General features: G+C 37.7%; 1 protein-coding gene across 4 annotated transcripts in view; it reads left to right on the plus strand.

Moving 5' to 3' along the window:
• LOC136871587 (DNA ligase 4) overlaps nucleotides 1-19,067 on the plus strand; it is a 202,351-nt gene that overhangs the window by 17,077 nt on the left and 166,207 nt on the right. The window contains exon 2 of one of the 4 annotated variants that reach the window (XM_067145025.2): nucleotides 6,685-10,492. The exons of the other annotated variants lie outside the window; for them this stretch is intronic. Coding sequence (XP_067001126.2) covers nucleotides 6,694-9,405 — 2,712 coding nt within the window. The 5' untranslated portion in view covers nucleotides 6,685-6,693 and the 3' untranslated portion in view covers nucleotides 9,406-10,492. Of the gene's footprint in view, nucleotides 1-6,684; nucleotides 10,493-19,067 lie in introns of those variants that run through there. 4 annotated transcript variants of the gene reach the window in all.

Raw genomic sequence — 19,067 nt, forward strand, 5'->3', positions numbered from 1 at the left:
TACATAACAAACTTTTTACATTGGAAACAACGTACGGGGACCTCCCCATGCTCTCTCTCTCGGATAACGCTAAGAGACATGCAATTTTAAAACAATCTTACTTACTGCATGTACACTATTTACGTCGATATTCGAATACAATGTAGAATACCGTAGCGAAGCACGGGTACATTCGCTAGTGAATAAATAAAAAAGACAACCAAACTACCGTTACTAAAGTTGAATTTATGATGTCTTCGCATACTAAGTTGGAAATATTGCATTACAGTGGTTTGAAAATTTGAATGATGTAAAAGTGGATATCCTCTGACTATGATAAAGTAGTCTTCAGGAACATCAATAATCATCATCATCCTTTAACCGTCTCCAGCCATCCGGGTGTGGTACAAGAGTGCTCTCTATCTTTGTCTATCCAGGTACTTTTCTTCCTTCTCAACTTGGTGCCATTCTACTCCTCTTCCTTCCAGGTCCTGCTTTACGTGACAGGTCCACTGTTTCTTTGGTCTGCCTCTAGGTCTTTTGCTTTTTAGTTTCTTTTCTAGCGATTTTCTTGCTGTTATCACTTGATCCATCCTTTTTACATGGCCATACCATTTGAGTCTTAATGTTCTTACATTTTTGCTTAGCAACTGATTTACTTCATTCCGGATCATATTATCTTGTCTTGCTTTCTGCAGCTTGAAATTTGCTCCTATCAAGAGCATATGTAGGCCTACTTATTGGCACGAAATATACCTGATAAAGGGTTCTCTTTGTACTTAAAGGTATTTGGTTATCCCATAGAAGAGACCTAATTTGGTGATAAATTGTGCCATTTTTTGGAATCTGTTAGTGATTTCAGCAGAGGAATTTGCGTCACTTGTTACAATACCACCAAGATATTGAAAATGGTTAACGTTTTCTAGTTTCTCGCCGTTCAGTTGGATGTTAACCTGGAGAGCTTGCCTGCTGACTGGCATCACTACTCTTTTTGTGTGACTGATTTTTAGGCCAAACTGCTGGTTCCAAGTGTTCTGTTAACATCAAATTAGTTTTAAAAGTAATTGTTCTAATTTAAAATGAGTGAGTAGGGTTGCCAACTCATTTTTGTAAACCTTCTATTATTTTTATAAAGTAAAAATGAATGTATGACCTCAGCTGCCATGTTGCAGACCTTCTGAAGTGATGCTGTTCAGGCACCTTGCCTACAATTTTTGGCTTTCTGATTGTGCTGTAGTTTAGCATTAAAAGCATAGGGTTCTGCTGGACAATTCCTATGACTGAGTTAACTTAATTTTGTTGGGTAACACTGAGTGTACCATCAGAGGGTCTTCAGCATGGACTAAACAAAAGAGTGACTGAATGGGTGGATGTATTTCTAGAAAATAGAACTCGGAGAATTAGAGTAGGCAAAGCTTTATCTGACCCTGTAATAATTAAGAGGGGAATTCCTCAAGGCAGTATTATTGGACCTTTATGTTTTCTTATATATATCAATAATATGTGTAAAGAAATAGAATCAGAGATAAGGCTTTTTGCAGATGATGTTATTCTGTACAGAGTAATAAATAAGTTGCAAGGTTGTGAGCAACTGCAAAATGACCTTGATAATGTTGTGAGATGGACAGTAGGCAATGGTATAATGATAAACGTGATTAAAAGTCAGGTTGTGAGTTTCACAAATAGGAAAAATCCTCTCAGTTTTAATTACTGCGTTGATGGGGTGAAAGTTTCTTTTGGGGATCATTGTAAGTATCTGGGTGTTAATATAAGGAAAGATCTTCATTGGGGTAATCACATAAATGGGATTGTAAATAAAGGATACAGATCTCTGCACATGGTAATGAGGGTGTTTAGGGGTTGTAGTAAGGATGTAAAGAAGAGGGCATACAAGTCTCTAGTAAGAACCTAAAAAAGTATGGTTCCAGTGTATGGGACCCTTACCAGGATTACTTGATTCAAGAACTGGAAAAACTCTAAAGAAAAGCAGCTTGATTTGTTCTGGCTGATTTCTGACAGAAAAGAGAAACAGAGAAACTTTATATGTGGTTCGACCTTTGTATAATATTTCATTTCAAAAACAGATCAGATGTAAGGCTTTTCAGGCGTTGCTCTATTAACCAGCGTTTCGTCTTAGGTCTGACACTAGGCTCATCAGAGTGGGATGTGTCAAACCTGGGGTGTACGCAGGTGAACTTACCAGAAGCCCTTCTAAGAGGCACAGTCTGATAACTGCATATGGGAGATGAATCTCCACAATGGAATTATTGCCCGCCTAGCAATTCCGAATGGAAAATTCTAAATTGCCATGGAGGAATTAGATATTTTTCACCAATAGAGCATGTCAAAAATGTCAAAAACAGATCAGATGTAAGACTTTTCAGGTGTTTGCTCTATTAACCAGCGTTTCGTCTTAGATCTGACACTAGACTTATCAGAGTGGGATGTGTCAGACCCTACCCACTGACGCTCGGGTGTATGCAGGTGAACTTATCAGAAGCCCTTATAAGAGGCACAGTCTGATAACTGCATACGGGAGATAAATCTCCACAATGGAATTATTGCCCGCCTAGCAATTCCGAATGGAAAATTAAAAATTCCCATGGAGGAATTAGATATTTTTCACCAATAGTGCATGTCAAAAATGTCAGAAACAGATCAGATGTAAGGCTTTTCAGGCATTTGCTCTATTAACATTTCATTTGTACAAGACTTTTTATTTATTTGAGAATATTACAGTTCTAAGTCGAACTCGATACTTTCAAAGCTTTTACTTTAGTGAAAAGACTTATGTTGTGTTAAGTGTTGTTCTGATCGTGACTTCAAAATTTGGAAATTGTGATTATTTGAGGTTTTACTCTCCGATTACTTTTAGGGGCATCATAAATCCCATATTAAGAGTGTTTACATGTGCATTGATATAATGACGATATGTTTATTTACGATTTCCCGTTCTCATATTTGTCTGAAAATGATGCTCACCAGCGTCAAAACTAGTTCCAAGTAAATGTTATAAATTATTTAGTTTAATAATAGTATTGAAAAGGTGGATTTTTAATTTTACTTGTCTGTTATTCTCGGTTCAATACGGACTTAAAAGTGAAATTCTTAAATTTAAAAGAAAAGTAGCATTACGAAAATGTTGCAAAGTTTTTCGGGTCAGAAGTCTGTAACTAAACCACTGAGCCAACCATGCCCCACCCCCCACATCTGAAATGTAAAATCAATAACATTGTTAAAAGAAACAGAAACTGAACAACTGTCTTACAGATAATTCAGAATTTGACTGAAATTCCCAGGATTGCTTTAAAATAAACTGCCCATTGTTCTGTAGTTCTTTGACTCCTACTCATTATTGATGTTAAAGGACTTGTGACTAATGAACTGTCAGCATATTGCTATGAGAACATTAGTGAATTCAAAGGCATGCTGGGACTGAATTGCCATTTGTTAGTGGTTGGTCTCTTTTTATTTTATTTTATTTTTTTGCTTGGATTAAATGGAACATTGTATAATAATGATATTACTGTAATTCATTAGAATACTTTAAATAGTTACTCTTGAGCCCATGTGCATTGCTAAAGCCAGATGTTATTATCATCATCATCATTTAACCGTCTCCAGTTTCCCAAATGTGGTGCAAGAGCGCTCTCCACTTATGTCTATGCAAGTACACTACTGCTTCTTCTTCTTCTTCTTCCTCTTAAACTTTACACAATTCCTCCCCTCTTCCTTATAGATCATCTCTTTATGTGGGAGATCCAGCATGTCCTTGGTCTGCACCTAGGTCGCTTTCCCTCCAGATCTTTGCCGAACCATTTTCGTGCTACCGTCTTCAGATCCATCCTCTTCAAGTGACCAAACCATCTCAATCTTGATGTTGCTAGAATTTCATTGAGTGGTTTTACTTGGATGTCTTCACGGACCTTTTCATCTGGATCTTATTTCGTCTTGTTTTCTGCACCATTAACCTCAGGAATTTCATTTCTGCAGCCTGGAGTCTGCTGTTATCCCTTCTGTTGATGGTGCAAGTTTCCAGACCGTATGTTGTTATTGGTACAAAGTAGGCCTGATACAAAGTTTTCTTAGATGTTAAAGGAATTTGGCTATCCCAGAGGAGGTTGCTGACTTCATGATACAAATGAGCTCCTTTCTGAATCCTGTTGGTGATTTCATCTGAGCAATGGCCATCTCGAGTTACAATACTGCCAAGGTATTGGAACTGATCAACTTCTGCTTCCTTCTTTCCATCCAACACAATATTCATACTTTTTCTTTGCCTGCTAACCTTCATGGCTACCATCTTAGTAGGGCAAATTTTTAGGCCAACCTCCTTAAGTTGGTTGTTCCAGGTATCTAGCTTCTGCTGTACTTCGTCCTCTGTGCAACCCCAAATCACCACATTGTCTGCGAAATCCCTTGAAATCGGTACCTGCATGCTGTTGTTTCAACCTCTTTATGATTTTGTCTATTACAGAGATGAATAGCTGGATGTACTCATTAAATTAACACATTGTGAATGCTTGTAAGATTGGAATGTTGTAGATGTAGTTTTCTCGTAACATTACTTTCGTTTATATCTCTGACACGATTCAGTCATCACTGTGTACATTGGAACCTCTTACTGTTATCACGTGCAATTCGCAGAGCAAATACAGAAGATGATACACTGGGTGTGAAAATACACATATTAAAAACTGTATTTGCACTCGCTATAATAATTAAACTAATGTCATAATGGTCCACCTTTTCATACTATAATTTGCAATCTTTGAATTACATTTCTAAACTAGGAACTAGTTTCAGCCTTGACTGGCCATCATCAGCCTTAATGTAATACATCTAATAACTAAAACAAATATACAAACACACAATTGGCATTAAAAAGATCTGGGATGGACTGTGTGTAAAATATGACAAAATTAAATTAGGCTCTAAAATTCTTAGTATCATGTTAGAATATTCCCGTAGTGCTTGTTAAAATCATGCTGAAATGCTGTTGGACATTGTCAGGACGGCACACGAAGATATGGTTAAAACTAGCACGTTCACCCTTTTGAGTTTGCTGCGATGACTGAAGGAAATGAAGTAGAGGAGAATAATACTGAGTCTCCTTATATTGTATCTAGTGCAGCAGTGCAGAACATGGCCAGTTTTAACCATATCTTCCTGACAATGTCCAACAGCATTTCAGCATGATTTTAACAAGCACTAAAGGAGCATTCTAACATGATAGACATGATATCGTATAGGCTTTTGGGCTTATGCCGTGTCAAGAAAGTAAGGTGAAATTCTTAACGTTTCGCAGAAAACTGTGCTCTGCGTCCTCAGAAGAATTCTTGACTGTCCACGAGAAAGGCTTCTTAAACAATGACACATTTGAATTTGGAACGTTATCGTAGAAGTAGAAATGGAAATGGTACGTTCATTCACCACCAGATGGTCCCCAGGACGTGGCACAATGCTAGCGTTCGAAGCGGAAGCTGACCGAACTATCACAACCAGACTAAGCGGATCACATAACGTGTTTGCGTAACATATGACAGGTGTAAGACATGGACATAAGCCTGGAATAAAACATCTGGCGACGAGGAACGTACTTTCTACTTTTACTTTTTCATTCCACCTGTCATATGTTACACAAACACGTTATGTGAACCGCCAAGTCTGATTGTGATAGTTCAGCCAGCTTCGAACGCTAGCGTTGTGCCACGTCCTGGGGACCATCTGGTGGTGAATGAATGTACCATTTCTACTTCTCTGATGTCCGCCTTCGTAGCGTAACGGTTAGTGTTATTAGCTGCCGTCCTCGGGGGCCCGGGTTCGATTCCCGGTACTGCCAGAAATTTAAGAATGGCAGGAGGGCTGGTATGTGGTTCAAATGGTACACGCAGCTCACCTCCAATGGGGGTGTGCCTGAAAAGAGCTGCACCACCTCGGGATGCGGACACGAGTTTACTTTTTACTTCTCTGATAACGTTCCAAATTCAAACGCTCATTGTTTAAGAAGCCTTTCTCGTGGACAGTCGAGAATTCTTCTGAGGACGCAGAGCACAGTTTTCTGCGAAACGTTAAGAATTTCACCTTATTTTCTTGACACGGCACAAGCCCAAAAGCCTATACAATATCATGTCTATAAGTACGGGCCGTGAAAGCATTAATGGCAACATTCAAACATGATGCTAAGAATTTTAGAGCCTAATTTAATTTTGTCATATTTTACACATTTCATCCCTGATCTTTTTAATGTCAATTGTGTGTTTGTACATTTGTTTCAGTTCTTAGATGTATTATATTAAGGCTGATGATAGCCAGCCAAGGCTGAAACTAGTTCCTAGTTCAGAAATGTAGTTCAAAGGTTGCATATTGTAGTATTGAAAAGGTGGACCATTGCGACATTAGTTTAAGTATTATTGTGATCACAATTCAGTATGGATCAAAACCATGAAGTTTATATCCTGTGATTCCCACTCACTCTCAGAAACAGACTTCTTAGCATTTCCCATTTTTAATTGCATATAACTTTAAGTAATGTATTTAAAAATACAAAGTCAGAAAAAGATACAGAAGATTTCATGAAATTTGTTCCAGTTGGCAACCCTAAGTGTGAGTGTAAGAATATAGATTATTAATTAATAAATGTCTTTAGATTCTACTTAGATGGTAACCTAGTTCAGTTTTGAGAATAATTGTTTATGCTTCCAGATCATAAAGATGTCTTCTCAAGAAAATCCTGGTAATTCCAACCCCAACAGTTCTTCAGTAATGGATATGGAAATCGTGGTGGATGAATTAGATCCCGACTCGCTGCCAGTGGCTGAGGAGAATGCAACCTACACCTATCTTGGAGGGCCAAGCATGGTCTTCGAAAATGAATCTGGGAAAGCTCAAGAAGATAGTGGCAGAGAAGACTACCTTGATTCTGAAGAAGAAGAAGAAGGAGAAGAAGAGTATATGTGCTGGGAAAATGATCCAAATGAATTAATTGGGCTTATTCCAAAGGAGAAGGAAGTAGAACTCACCAATCGCTTCCTTGAAGGAGAACTGACCTTTAGTGAGTATGCTGCGATGATGGAAGGAAATGAAGTAGAGGAGAATAATACTGAATCTCCTTATATTGTATCTAGTGCAGCAGTGGATGCTTTTGAACGAGATCTTGTCGCGGCCACCAAACGGAAAGGAAAAGGCAGTAACAAATCGGATGATTTTGTTTGGCGACGACGGCGTAATGCTTTGCCACCAGTACTACGAGGTTTGATGGGTGAAGCAAATCTTAGTTACATTCGAGGCGATAGGGATACAGCTATTAAATTATGCTTGGAAGTTATAAGACAGCAGCCTACAGCTTCAGAACCCTTTAGTACCCTAGCAGTATTGTATGAAGAAATGGGAGCAGCTGACAAAGCAATGCAGTTTGCCCTGATTGCAGCCCATTTAAGCCCACAAGAACCTCAACAATGGATTCGTTTAGCTGAAAGTTCAGAAAAACAGGGCAACTTGAAACAGGCTATAACCTGTTATTCGAAGGCTATCATTGCTGATCCTTCAGATGTTAACACCCATATAAAGCGTTGCTGCTTACTTGATGATCTTGGAGATAAGAAAGCTTCCCTGAGAGGATATGTTAAGTTATTAAGTATATTACCCCCTGAGGACAGTTCTACAATCATCAATATATCCAGGAATGTTGCCCAAAGGTACCATGAAGATGGCGAGTTGGGTAAAGCAAGAGAAGCTCTGGAGGTCGCTTTCAATAAATGTTCTCAGCTAATTACTTCAGAGATGGTGAATCTCATGCTAGAATTGGTTATTGGTTTGCAAGATTACACTAGCGGTCTCAATTACATGATTCAGTATTGCAGTATTGAAGTTGAAGCAGTGTCAGATGAAAATGAAAGCAATGGAAATGATGAACCTACATTAAAAATACTATCATGTAATATTCCAAATACTTTACCTGCTGATTTACAGGCCAAGTTTGTTATCCTTATGGTACACATGAAGGCATTTCATTTAGTGGACGGTCTTATAACATTTCTATTGGAAAACCTAAATCCTGAGTTATATGGTGATTTATTTTTAGACGTTGCTGAAGCTTTAATGAAGGAAAAAAAATTTCAGGATGCTTTAAGACTCTTAAATCCCTTGGTTAGGAGTGCAAATTATAGTTTAGCTGCTGTATGGTTACGCCAAGGTGAATGCCTGAAAGAGTGTAAAAATTTGGAAGAAGCTTGTGAAGCATACGAAACTGTTGTATCTCTGGCTCCACAACATCTAGAAGCTCGTGTGATGTTGTCTAGTCTGTATCGTGAGTTGGGAGATGTGGAAAAGGCCATTGGTGTTTTAACCCAAGATGCTGAATCTGATGTTCTTCACCCAAGTTTACTCTATAAGAGGTGTATGCTCCTAAAGGAAGCAGGAGGAAAAGCCGAAGAATTTCTGGCTGTTGGACAACTTCTTTTGTCAAGACACTGCACTCGAATTCGTAATCGAGATGAGCTCCACGCCCTCACTCGACTGAGAAGGCTAGGTAAGAAGAGCGAAGCTCTTAAAGAAGTGCGAGCATATCGCGGTGAATCCGAGTTGGATCACGATGGTCCAGACTTTGAAGTTGGCCAGAATGAGCCTACTGTGGAAGAAGAATGGCAGTTGTTTCTAGATTTGTGCAAAACTTGTTATGATTTGAAACAATTTCCTTTGCTTCAAAGACTTTCATTTTCTGCTCTTGGTTCAAAGAAGTTTCATGTGGCAGAAAAAGTCCAAGAGATTGAATTCATTTGTCTCCTTGCATGTTTTTATAACGGTGATGCTTATTATGGTTATAATTTTGCTCGTGATCATATCCTAAAACACATGAACTGGCCTCGTATCTGGAATTTTTTTAACCTTGTAATTCAGCGTGCAGATGATGTTCGTCATAATCGGTTTATTATGCGACTTCTAGCCCGTAGCACCGACCATAAAGCTTTGACATTGCTTCATGCTAACAATTGTTTGGTAGCAGGAACTTATAAATATGCATTAAGTGAATATGCAACATTCTTCAAGGAAAATCCTTGTGCTCCAGTTGCTTTCCTAATCGGTGTCACACTGTTTCAAATGGCTTGCCAGAAATTTTCTGCCAAGAAACATTCCTTGGTAACTCAAGGTTTGTCTTTCTTGTGGCAGTATAAGAAATTACGTGGTGAAATGGGTGAACAAGAATGCGACTATAACTTGGGTCGTGCATTTCATCAGTTAGGACTTCTTCCTGCTGCAATTCATCATTACAAGTTGTGTTTGAATTTCTCCTCTCCTCTGACAGAGCAATATCCTCAAATACTGGACCTTAAGCGTGAAGCTGCTTTCAACCTTCATCTTATCTACCTGCATTCTGGGGCTCCAGACATTGCTCGCAGCTATATTGAAAAGTATATTGTAATATAAATTACCGTATTTACTTGCATAACTTGTAGCATGTATATTGCTGATTTACTTCTATAAATGTTCATCAACATCATTTTCAGTCCAGCTCCTGCCAGGTCGGGGTGTTGATGGCACTTCACCGTTGCCTCTCCTTCCACCACTCCTCTTCAGAAATTGTATTCCAGTCCAGTCTTCTTTTTCTGATACTGTTCTTGACAAGAGTCGATCCATCTTGTTCTGGGCCTCCCTCTTGCCCTCTTTCCTTCTATCTTAGCCTCCAACACCTGTTTTGGTATCCTTCCCTCCTCCATCCTCGTAACATGTCCAAACCATCTCAATTTATTCTTCTCCAATTTATCACTCAGTTTTTCTACCCCTATTTCTGTTCTGACCTCAACATTTCTTACTCTGTTTCTCCTTGTCTTCACTACCACACTCCTCAGGAACTTCATCTCACTGGCCTGAATTTTACTCTTATCTCTTGCTGTCAAAGTCTCTGATGCATACATAGTACGTACATAGTATAGTATAGTATAGTACATCTTGTACATTATCTCTTTACGTTTCATAGGAACTTCTCTGTTCCACGCCAGGTTCCTTACATTCTGGTAGAACGTATTTCCTGCTTGTACCCTTCTGCTGATCTCCTTATCCAACCTTGCATCTTGCATTATTTCACTTCCCAAATATTTGAAGTATTCAACAAACTTAAGGTTTTGTCCCTTGACACTAATGATTCCTTTTCCTTCTGTTTCTCTTCTTGTCATCATCACTGTTTTGTTCTTCTCCACACTGATTTTCATACCATATTTCTCAGTATTGTCATTTAAATCCTCCAGTCGAATTTACATTTCTGTATTGTTGACTCCCCAGATCACTGTCATGTGCAAGATGTTGCATCTTAGTTGAATATCTCATTTCGGGGTGAGGGGAATACTGTACAGGTTATGCAAGTGAAAATGGTAGGGTTTTTTAATGTATATTGTACAGTAAAATGAATGTTCTCCTTGTTTTCTTTATGACTAAAGATGTACAGTAATGTGTACAAATATTGAAAGGTGTCAGAGATTTAGAGTAACTATAAAATTTATAAACTATAAAAGTAATAGAAACAATTTCAAAATATTATATCTGCTCTTTTCCCCTACTCAACACATAACTGTATTTTCCCTCAAAGTTTTCCTTCTTTTGTATTCTGTTCTATAATTATTATTTAGTTACAGTGATAGCATGATAGATGTTGCACAGCTAAATGAAATACAGTTGAGATAGACTGCCAAACCGTGAAGAATGGAGAACTGTAGGGAATTTGGTTTAACAGGAAAGAATAGATAAAATATCCACTCATACAGTTATGGAGCATTGAACTTGCATAATTCAATGCTTCTGTTCCTTCATACGCAACATTGTTGATATGATAATGGTTCCAAGGGACAAAACTACACGAGTATAAGTTTGTGTATGGCTTAGTACTGTATCGATATTCAGAATAATCAGGAATAACTCGTAGACTAATTGAATGTTCCATTGTTATAAGTGGAAATTATTGAACCATCATTGGTTGGATGATACAGTTTAAAAAAAATCTGAATATTGAATCTCCCTGGGATGAGTCGACCGTACGGAAACTTATAAACAAATAGAGAGGAACTGGTTCTTTATTTGATAATAAACGAAGTATTAAAAAACTTGCAGATAATGAGGAAACAGTAAATGAAATTGCAGAAAGATTAGAACATACACCTTCAAAATCCCCAAGACGGCGTGGACAAAAAGCGGGGCTTTTGAAGAGCTCAGCATGGTGGTCTATGAAAATGTTAAAATTGAAACCATGCCAAAAATGTGTGGACAGGAGGAGAACATTTCCAACATCTCATGTCATAAGGTACAAGCTTTTTTTCTTAACTTTATCTCATGTCATGCACGGATGAAGTGAACAAAGTGCTGTCCTTGTTGCTATGCCACGGGTTTGGGAGTGATAAGTCAGCGGGAGGCAGATAAGATGGGTGCGCCTGCTGGCGAACCAGTGAGAGAAACTCACTGTGAGTTAATGCATAAATAACCCTTTCCCTGCATCGCTACTACGGATTGATAGGTACCTTCAGGCTAATTTTTGAGGAGTCCACATGCTGTTTCTTTGTTCCTTAACCAGCTAAGGTTTCACGTTCATCAGATTTGTGACTTCTTGACAAAAAATACATAGCTTCTACATAGTTTGAACTGACCAATCTTTCAATTGTTGAAATGATGATTTGAACCCGCTGAAGACAGGAAGAAGTACCTGAAGAGACTTTACCAGTGATGACCCACATTGGAGACTTGGTGTGTGTTACATCGAGCAGCAACCAGAAGTTACACCAGCTGCTGCTGTGCTCTTAGAAAATGGTGCGACATTGCTGCTTAAAAATGAGGCTCAGTTTTAGAATAATAGACTCTGGACAATTTCTTTAACATTTAAACTCATGTTTCTTTTACACTTGGGAATGGTAGTCCATATCTAACACAGGTGTGTACCAAATTGTGTAACCTTTTCTGTACTTGTTAAATACTTAATCACACATTACTAGGGATCTGCATTTTTTGTTGTTTTTTTTTGTGGAAATTGGGGTTGTTTTTCAAGAATGTTGCATTATATTTTAGAATTTTGCATTATTTTTAACCCTCTCCCGCCCATAGCGTAGTAATGCGTAGCGCGAAAGCTTGGGGCCTCCCGCCCATAGCGTAGTAAGGATGATAAGAAAACTTAACACGGTCCACCTTTTCAATACAAAAATGTTATAGTTTATTTATAACATGTATTTGTACTTGGAACTAGTTTCAACGCTGATTTGCGTCATCATCAGCCAAAATGTGGGAATAGGCAAGCATTTAGGCATTTATATTACACAAGGCGTTACATTAAACAATACACATCTTACAAGGAGATAAAAACAGGGACGAGTATAGAAACAAATGAATCGTTGAGAAAACAAAAGTTATACATATTAAAAATAACCTTAACCACACATCTTGCAGTGCGAAAGTGTTCTTCTTGAATGATTCCTGAATATAAAACACACGTGCACACATTTCTGAAGAGCCAGCAGGCAGGACAAAGTAAAGTGAAACCTTAAGAGTTCTCATTTCTGACTAACTAATGAAGTCTCCCTTGAGTTCCTGATAAACATACAAAACAGGAAATTCTCCTTCACTCTCAACAATAGCTATAAAGACCAACGGTAAAATTTCATTTAAAATATTGTGCAGAGATGTGAAAGCATGATTTTGAACATGATATAACTCCTTCATATAACCCAGTTTTTTACACAAGGTGTTACATTAAATAATACACATCTAACGAGGAGATAAAAACAGGGACGAATGTAGAAACACATGCATCGTTGAGAAAGCAAAGTTATACATATTAAAAATAAGCTTAACCAGACAACTTGCAGTGCGAAAATATTTGCCTTGAATGATTCCTGAATACAAAACGCACGCGCACACACTTCTAAAGAGCCAGCAGGCGGGGAAAAAGTAAGGTGAAACCTTAAGAGTTCTTCTGAGAAGAGTTCATCATTCTTTCTGTGATCTGACTAACTAATGAAGTCTCCCTTGAGTTCCTGATAAACATACACAACAGGAAATTAAACAATACACATCTTACAAGGAGATGAAAACAGGGAAAGTTATACATATTAAAAATAACCTTAACCACACATCTTGTAGTGCGAAAATATTCGTCTTGAATGATTCCTGAATACAAAACGCACGCGCACACATTTCTGAAGAGCCAGCAGGCAGGAAAAAGTAAAGTGAAACCTTAAGAGTTCTTCTGAGAAGAGTTCATCATTTTTTCTATGTTCCGACTAACTAATGAAGTCTCCCTTGAGTTCCTGATAAACATACACAACAGGAAATTCTCCTTCACTCTCAACAATAGCTATAAAGACCAACGGTAAATTTCATTTTAAATATTGTGCAGAGGCGTGAAAGCATGATCTTGAATATAATATAACTCCTTCATTTAACCCAATTTTTTACACAAGGTGTTACATTAAACAATACACATCTTACAAGGAGATAAAAACAGGGACGAATGTAGAAACAAATGCATCGTTGAGAAAGCAAAAATTATACATATTAAAAATAAGCTTAACCACACAACTTGCAGTGCGAAAATATTTGCCTTGAGTGATTCCTGAATACAAGACGCACGCGCACACATTTCTAAAGAGCCAGCAGGCAGGAAAAAGTAAGGTGAAACCTTAAGAGTTCTTCTGAGAAGAGTTCATCATTCTTTCTATGTTCCGACTAACTAGTGAAGTCTCCCTTGAGTTCCTGATAAACGTACACAACAGGAAATTCTCCTTAACTCTCAACAATAGCTATAAAAGACCAACGGTAAATTGTATTTTAAATACTGTGCAGAGATGTGAAAGCATGATCTTGAACATGATATATCTTCTTCATTTAACCACCTTTGAAAGTCTCTCTCTATATTACATAGCTTCATTAACACACCATTCTGTAGATGCACAAAATAATCTTGTAATCTTCACAGGTCCGGTATTCAGCTCGACAAGAATATAAAATAGGTATTAAGGAATACGTTGTTGAGAGTTTGGAGGATGACTGTGCCAGTATTTGTGGTGTATTGTTGCAGCGTTACATGTAGGGTGGGGGCAGGTTTCTATGATGTTTATTGCGGGACATGAGGCGGTAAAGCTATGGCGCGAGATGAAGAGGAACAGAGCGTGTTGGATAGTTTAGGTCTGGGGAGCGGCCGTTGTTGGATTAGGAGGGGAGAGGGGAGGAGCGGTAGGGGAGGAGGAGTGGAAGGAGGGGAAGTATGGAGGGTGATGTGGTGAAAGTGTGTGGCGTGACAAAGTATTATGCATACTGTAATCTGAAAGACAGATCTGTTTTTCGGGATATTAATGTTTTTGAAAAATTCAATGAGAAAGTCGAATAGGATCTTTGGTTTCTCTGAGATATCATTTAAGTTTAGGTTCTCAGTTCAATACGGACAAAAATGAAATTCCTAGGTTTAAACATAGCGTAGTAAAGCGTACTTGTACTTCTAGTCGCATGTATGAGCCATCTATGTGCACTTCCTAGAGACCAAAGATATTAGTTATCTTCTTTTAAAACCTTAGCAGGCATATTAGAACATGAAATAATATATAAGTAATAATAATAACAACGTAAACGTTTCCACCTTTTCAATACTTATATATTATTCTCAGTTCAATACGGACCAAAAACATGAAATTCATAACCATCAATAGAACATGAAATACGGAAGGCAGTGACATATAATAAACAAACACGTCGACGTTTAATTCGCATGAAAATATTTTATGCGATAATGACATTGAACGTTTGGTGAACGATAATTCTGACTGTGAAACTGTTAGTAGTGGCTCAAGTGAACTCAATGAAGTGGAAATTGAAAATGAAAGTGACGATATTTCAGGAAATGACGATGTACACATGCGTGATGACATAGATTGCAGGCCTAACTTTCAGTGGACAAATACATTGTCTTACGTCGAACCGGCGGACTTTACTGAAGAGGCAGTACCTTGCCATTCTCTTCCTATGGCTAGTACAGCATTAGAGTATTTCTCCCTTATATTTGATGAAAACATTTTCGATTTAATTGTTCATTAGTTTTTGTACAATATACATTTTTATAAACATCTGCATTATCATAATGATGGCTGAAAAGAATTGCTTTAATTCTGGGGAAAACATGCATTTTTAATATGGGCAGGAAAGGGTTAATAACTTTATTATCGTATTTTGGGATTTTAAAAGTACTTTTACATGTAAATAAATTATTAAAAAACAATATATAGTTATATTATAAAAATCACACACATTTTATCATTCAGTTATCACTAAAGAAGCCATAATATGAAAGAAAATACATAATACTCTTTTTTTCTGTCAAAAGAGAACTTTGTTGCTTTCCTCTTGCAACGCAAGTCGACTCCTCAGTAGCAAGAAAAGAAAATTTCACACTCAACATTAGCACACTGGTACTGCATTGACTGAATGTTAAGTGTCACTGAAATGAGCATAATATCATAAAGGGAAAGTTCATTATGTTTTGCTCTCTGTCAAAGGCGAACATTGCCATAATGTTTACACGTTTTCTCTCATGTTGCAAGGCAAGTCGACCAAAACTCCTGAGTAGCAAGAAAAGAAACGTTCACAGTCAACATTAGCACATGGATACCACACTGACTGGAAAGCTCTGCCACTAAACTCAGGGTGACTGTCAAACAAACTAATCGGAAATTTCACAATATTTATTTTTCTGTCTTGCACAATAATTTGATTAGTTTGCTCTTGAAGCTCACTGTACTCTTTTGTACTCACTGAATCATTCTCATTTTTAAAGAATGAAATAGATTTCACTTTTTTCACTAGTGCTGAATGAACATTACTGTTAATAATGAATATCAGACTAAACACTTCAGGTGCTGAATACAACTTATTAGCAGGGTCTTCAAACGTCAGCAACTGCAATTTTGTAAATACTAATGCTGCAGTGTTTTTTCACAGCTGATCTAACATCTCCTTCAACATCTGAGTTTCTGATGCGATTTAGCTCCTCCTCTGTTTCACCCTAAAAATTCCCTTCTTTTGCTACTTTGAAATTTTGCAATATTTTTCTGAGTTCTCCATAAAGTGTAGGAATTTTTGGATATGAAGATCCTTTAGTTCAGTGATGTATTCCACTAAATCATTGGCATGTTCCTTGACAAATGTTTCCTCTTCTGAAATTATACTTACTTAATCATTTGTCAGTGATTTCATAAAGTCGATACCGGCTTTGCTGATAATCCAGATCACATAGATGTTGATTGCCATAGGGAACCTGAAGTATTTGTCCTGAATGAGTACATTTATAATGTTCAATAACGGACCAACTATATTGGTATTAGAGTCCAAATCGTTTAACTGCACGAACTCACAAAGATGCTTCTCAACGTAGAAAATGGCATCGAACCAAATATTCCATCTTGACAGTACTGGTATTGGAAACAGTTTAGGATTCTCGGACAGATCCTTTTCTTTGAGAAATCAAATTTGAATTTTCTCTTTCTCGTATTGAAAAACGCAGCTTTAACCTTACCCACTGCTGCATTAAGTCTCGTCAGCACTATAATGAATTCTGCGTCCCACTAAATTTAGTCGATGTGCTCAAAACTGAATGTGAACTGCATCCACTCTGAGGATGGCACTCAGGAAACTGAAGCACTTTGACATGTATCTTGCACTGTCGTTTACCAGTCCCAAGATGTTTACATATTAATAGAATACTTCTGTATAGAATTAAGTATTGCCCTGCTGCATGATTTTGCATCAGCTGCTTCCAGAATATGTACATCAGCAACACACACAACTCCTGCTCTATTTTGGGTTCAAGAGGGCAAATTAACATGGCCCCCTGGTGGGTGGGAGACGCGCAGGCGAAGAATACACCCACGGTATCCCCTGCCTATCGTAAGGGGCGACCAAGGGATGATCGAATTAGAACCCACTAAATTTAGCCGATGTGCTCAACACTGAATGTGAATTGCATCTACTCTGAGAAAAGCACTCAGGAAACTGAAGCACTTTGACAAGTATCTTGCACTGTCATTTACCAATACCACCAGTGATGTATTCCACTAAATCATTCGCATGTTCCTTGACAAATGTTTCGTTTTTTGAAATTATACTTCATCATTTGTCAGTGATTTCTTAAAGTCGATACCGGCTTTGCTGATAGAGTCTAGATCGTATAGATGTTGATTCCCATAGGGAACCTCAAGTTTTGGAGATATAAGTATCCTTATAAAAATAATTCAACCCCCTTTTTCAGTCTTTTTTACACCCCCCCCCCTTAAGTGAATTTTCCAAAAACAAAACAAATACTTGTTTTATTTTTAATACCAAGCTCGATAGCTGCAGTCACTTATGTGTGGCCAGTATCCAGTAATCGGGAGATAGTGGGTTCGAACCCCACTGTCGGCAGCCCTGAAGATGGTTTTTTGTGGTTTCCCATTTTCACACCAGGCAAATGCCGGGGCTGTACCTTAATTAAGGCCATGGCCGCTTCCTTCCAATTCCTAGGCCTTTCCTATCCCATCGTCGCCGTAAGACATGTGTCGGTGCGACAAAAAGCAAATAGCAAAAAATAAAAATAAAATTTATTTTTAATGGAGATGCCAAATACCAATTTTCATGTCTGTAACATCTTCAGTTTTGGAGATACCAGTATCTTAATAAAAATATTCAACCCCCTTTCCAGTCATGTTTACTCCCCCCTCCCCCCCATTAAGTGTTTTCTCCAGAAAAAAGTGTTACTTTATTTCTAAAAGATTAAAAATACCAATTTTCATGTTTGTAATATGTTATGTTTTTGTGATATACTGCAGCTATACTCATTTAAAAAATTGTCATTTGTCACGCCTGTTCATGCACACATTTTTCAAAAACAAAACACCCTTCCAAACACCAATTTTCATGACTGTAACATCTTCGGTTTTTGAGATACAGTAGAACCCCGTTTATCCGAAATAAAGGGGGCGGAGCAATTTCGGTTGATGCATTTTTTCGGATGACACACGGTAAATATTTTCGGAAATTAAATGTCGAAATAAAATTGTATAAACTCTGTCTGTTAAGCAAAGGTGCATACAACTGTATATTAACATTAAAATGTTTGCATAATGTCGCTCATTGTATAAAATCAGAGATTTCCTTCTGAATTTTCTTGGCGCAGCGTTGTCGTGCAGGTATGTTGTGCCACCGTTTAATCAACAGTACATCAGCTGGTATAGATTCATTGCTTTGTTCAACAAAGCGCAAAGCAATCTGAAATAATGAAACAATTTATTTTGTTACTACTGAACTGAATATACCATATAGCCTACAGTAATATTACAGTACTGTAATTAAAGTGTGTGGTATTGTATTATGATAAAAAATCGAAATCAATCTTACCACCTATGCATTAAATCCATCATCTGCTGTAACTCGATTCTCAGAACTGCTATTGTCAAAATAGGGTTTGCTTAGTAGCTCTCAGCACTTTTAGCAGGAGAATTACTAATATCGATGGCTAAAAAATGGGGTAAAAACAAAATATTAAAATACAATTTTTTCAGAGCATTTCGGTTAAGGAAAGTTTGGTTAAGTGGGGTTCTACTGTATAAGTATCTTTATAAAACATATTCAACCCAATGTTCACCTTTTTTTACCCCCTTAAGAGAATTTTATAAAGAAAAAAAAAAAGTGTTTCCATATTTTTAAAGGAGATTTCATACACCAATTGTCAAGTCTTTAAACAGTTTAGTGTTTGAGATATAGATACTCATTTTTAAAATTCAGCCCGCTTTTCACCCCCTTAGCTACGGAATATCCAAAAATCTTCCCTTAGTGAGCACCTACATTTTAATATAAATGTATCTCCAAAATTTCATTTCTTTATGTCCAGCAGTTTACCGAGCTCGATAGCTGCAGTCGCGTAAGTGCGGCCAGTATCCAGTAATCGGAAGATAGTGGGTTCGAATCCCACTGTCGGCAGCCCTGAAGATGGTTTTCCGTGGTTTCCCATTTTCACACTATGCAAATGCTGGGGCTGTGCCTTAATTAAGGCCACGGCCGCTTCCTTCCCATTCCTAGGCCTTTCCCATCCCATC

The sequence above is a fragment of the Anabrus simplex genome, chromosome 4 (genome assembly GCF_040414725.1).
Source record: "Anabrus simplex isolate iqAnaSimp1 chromosome 4, ASM4041472v1, whole genome shotgun sequence".
Lineage (NCBI taxonomy): Eukaryota > Metazoa > Arthropoda > Insecta > Orthoptera > Tettigoniidae > Anabrus > Anabrus simplex.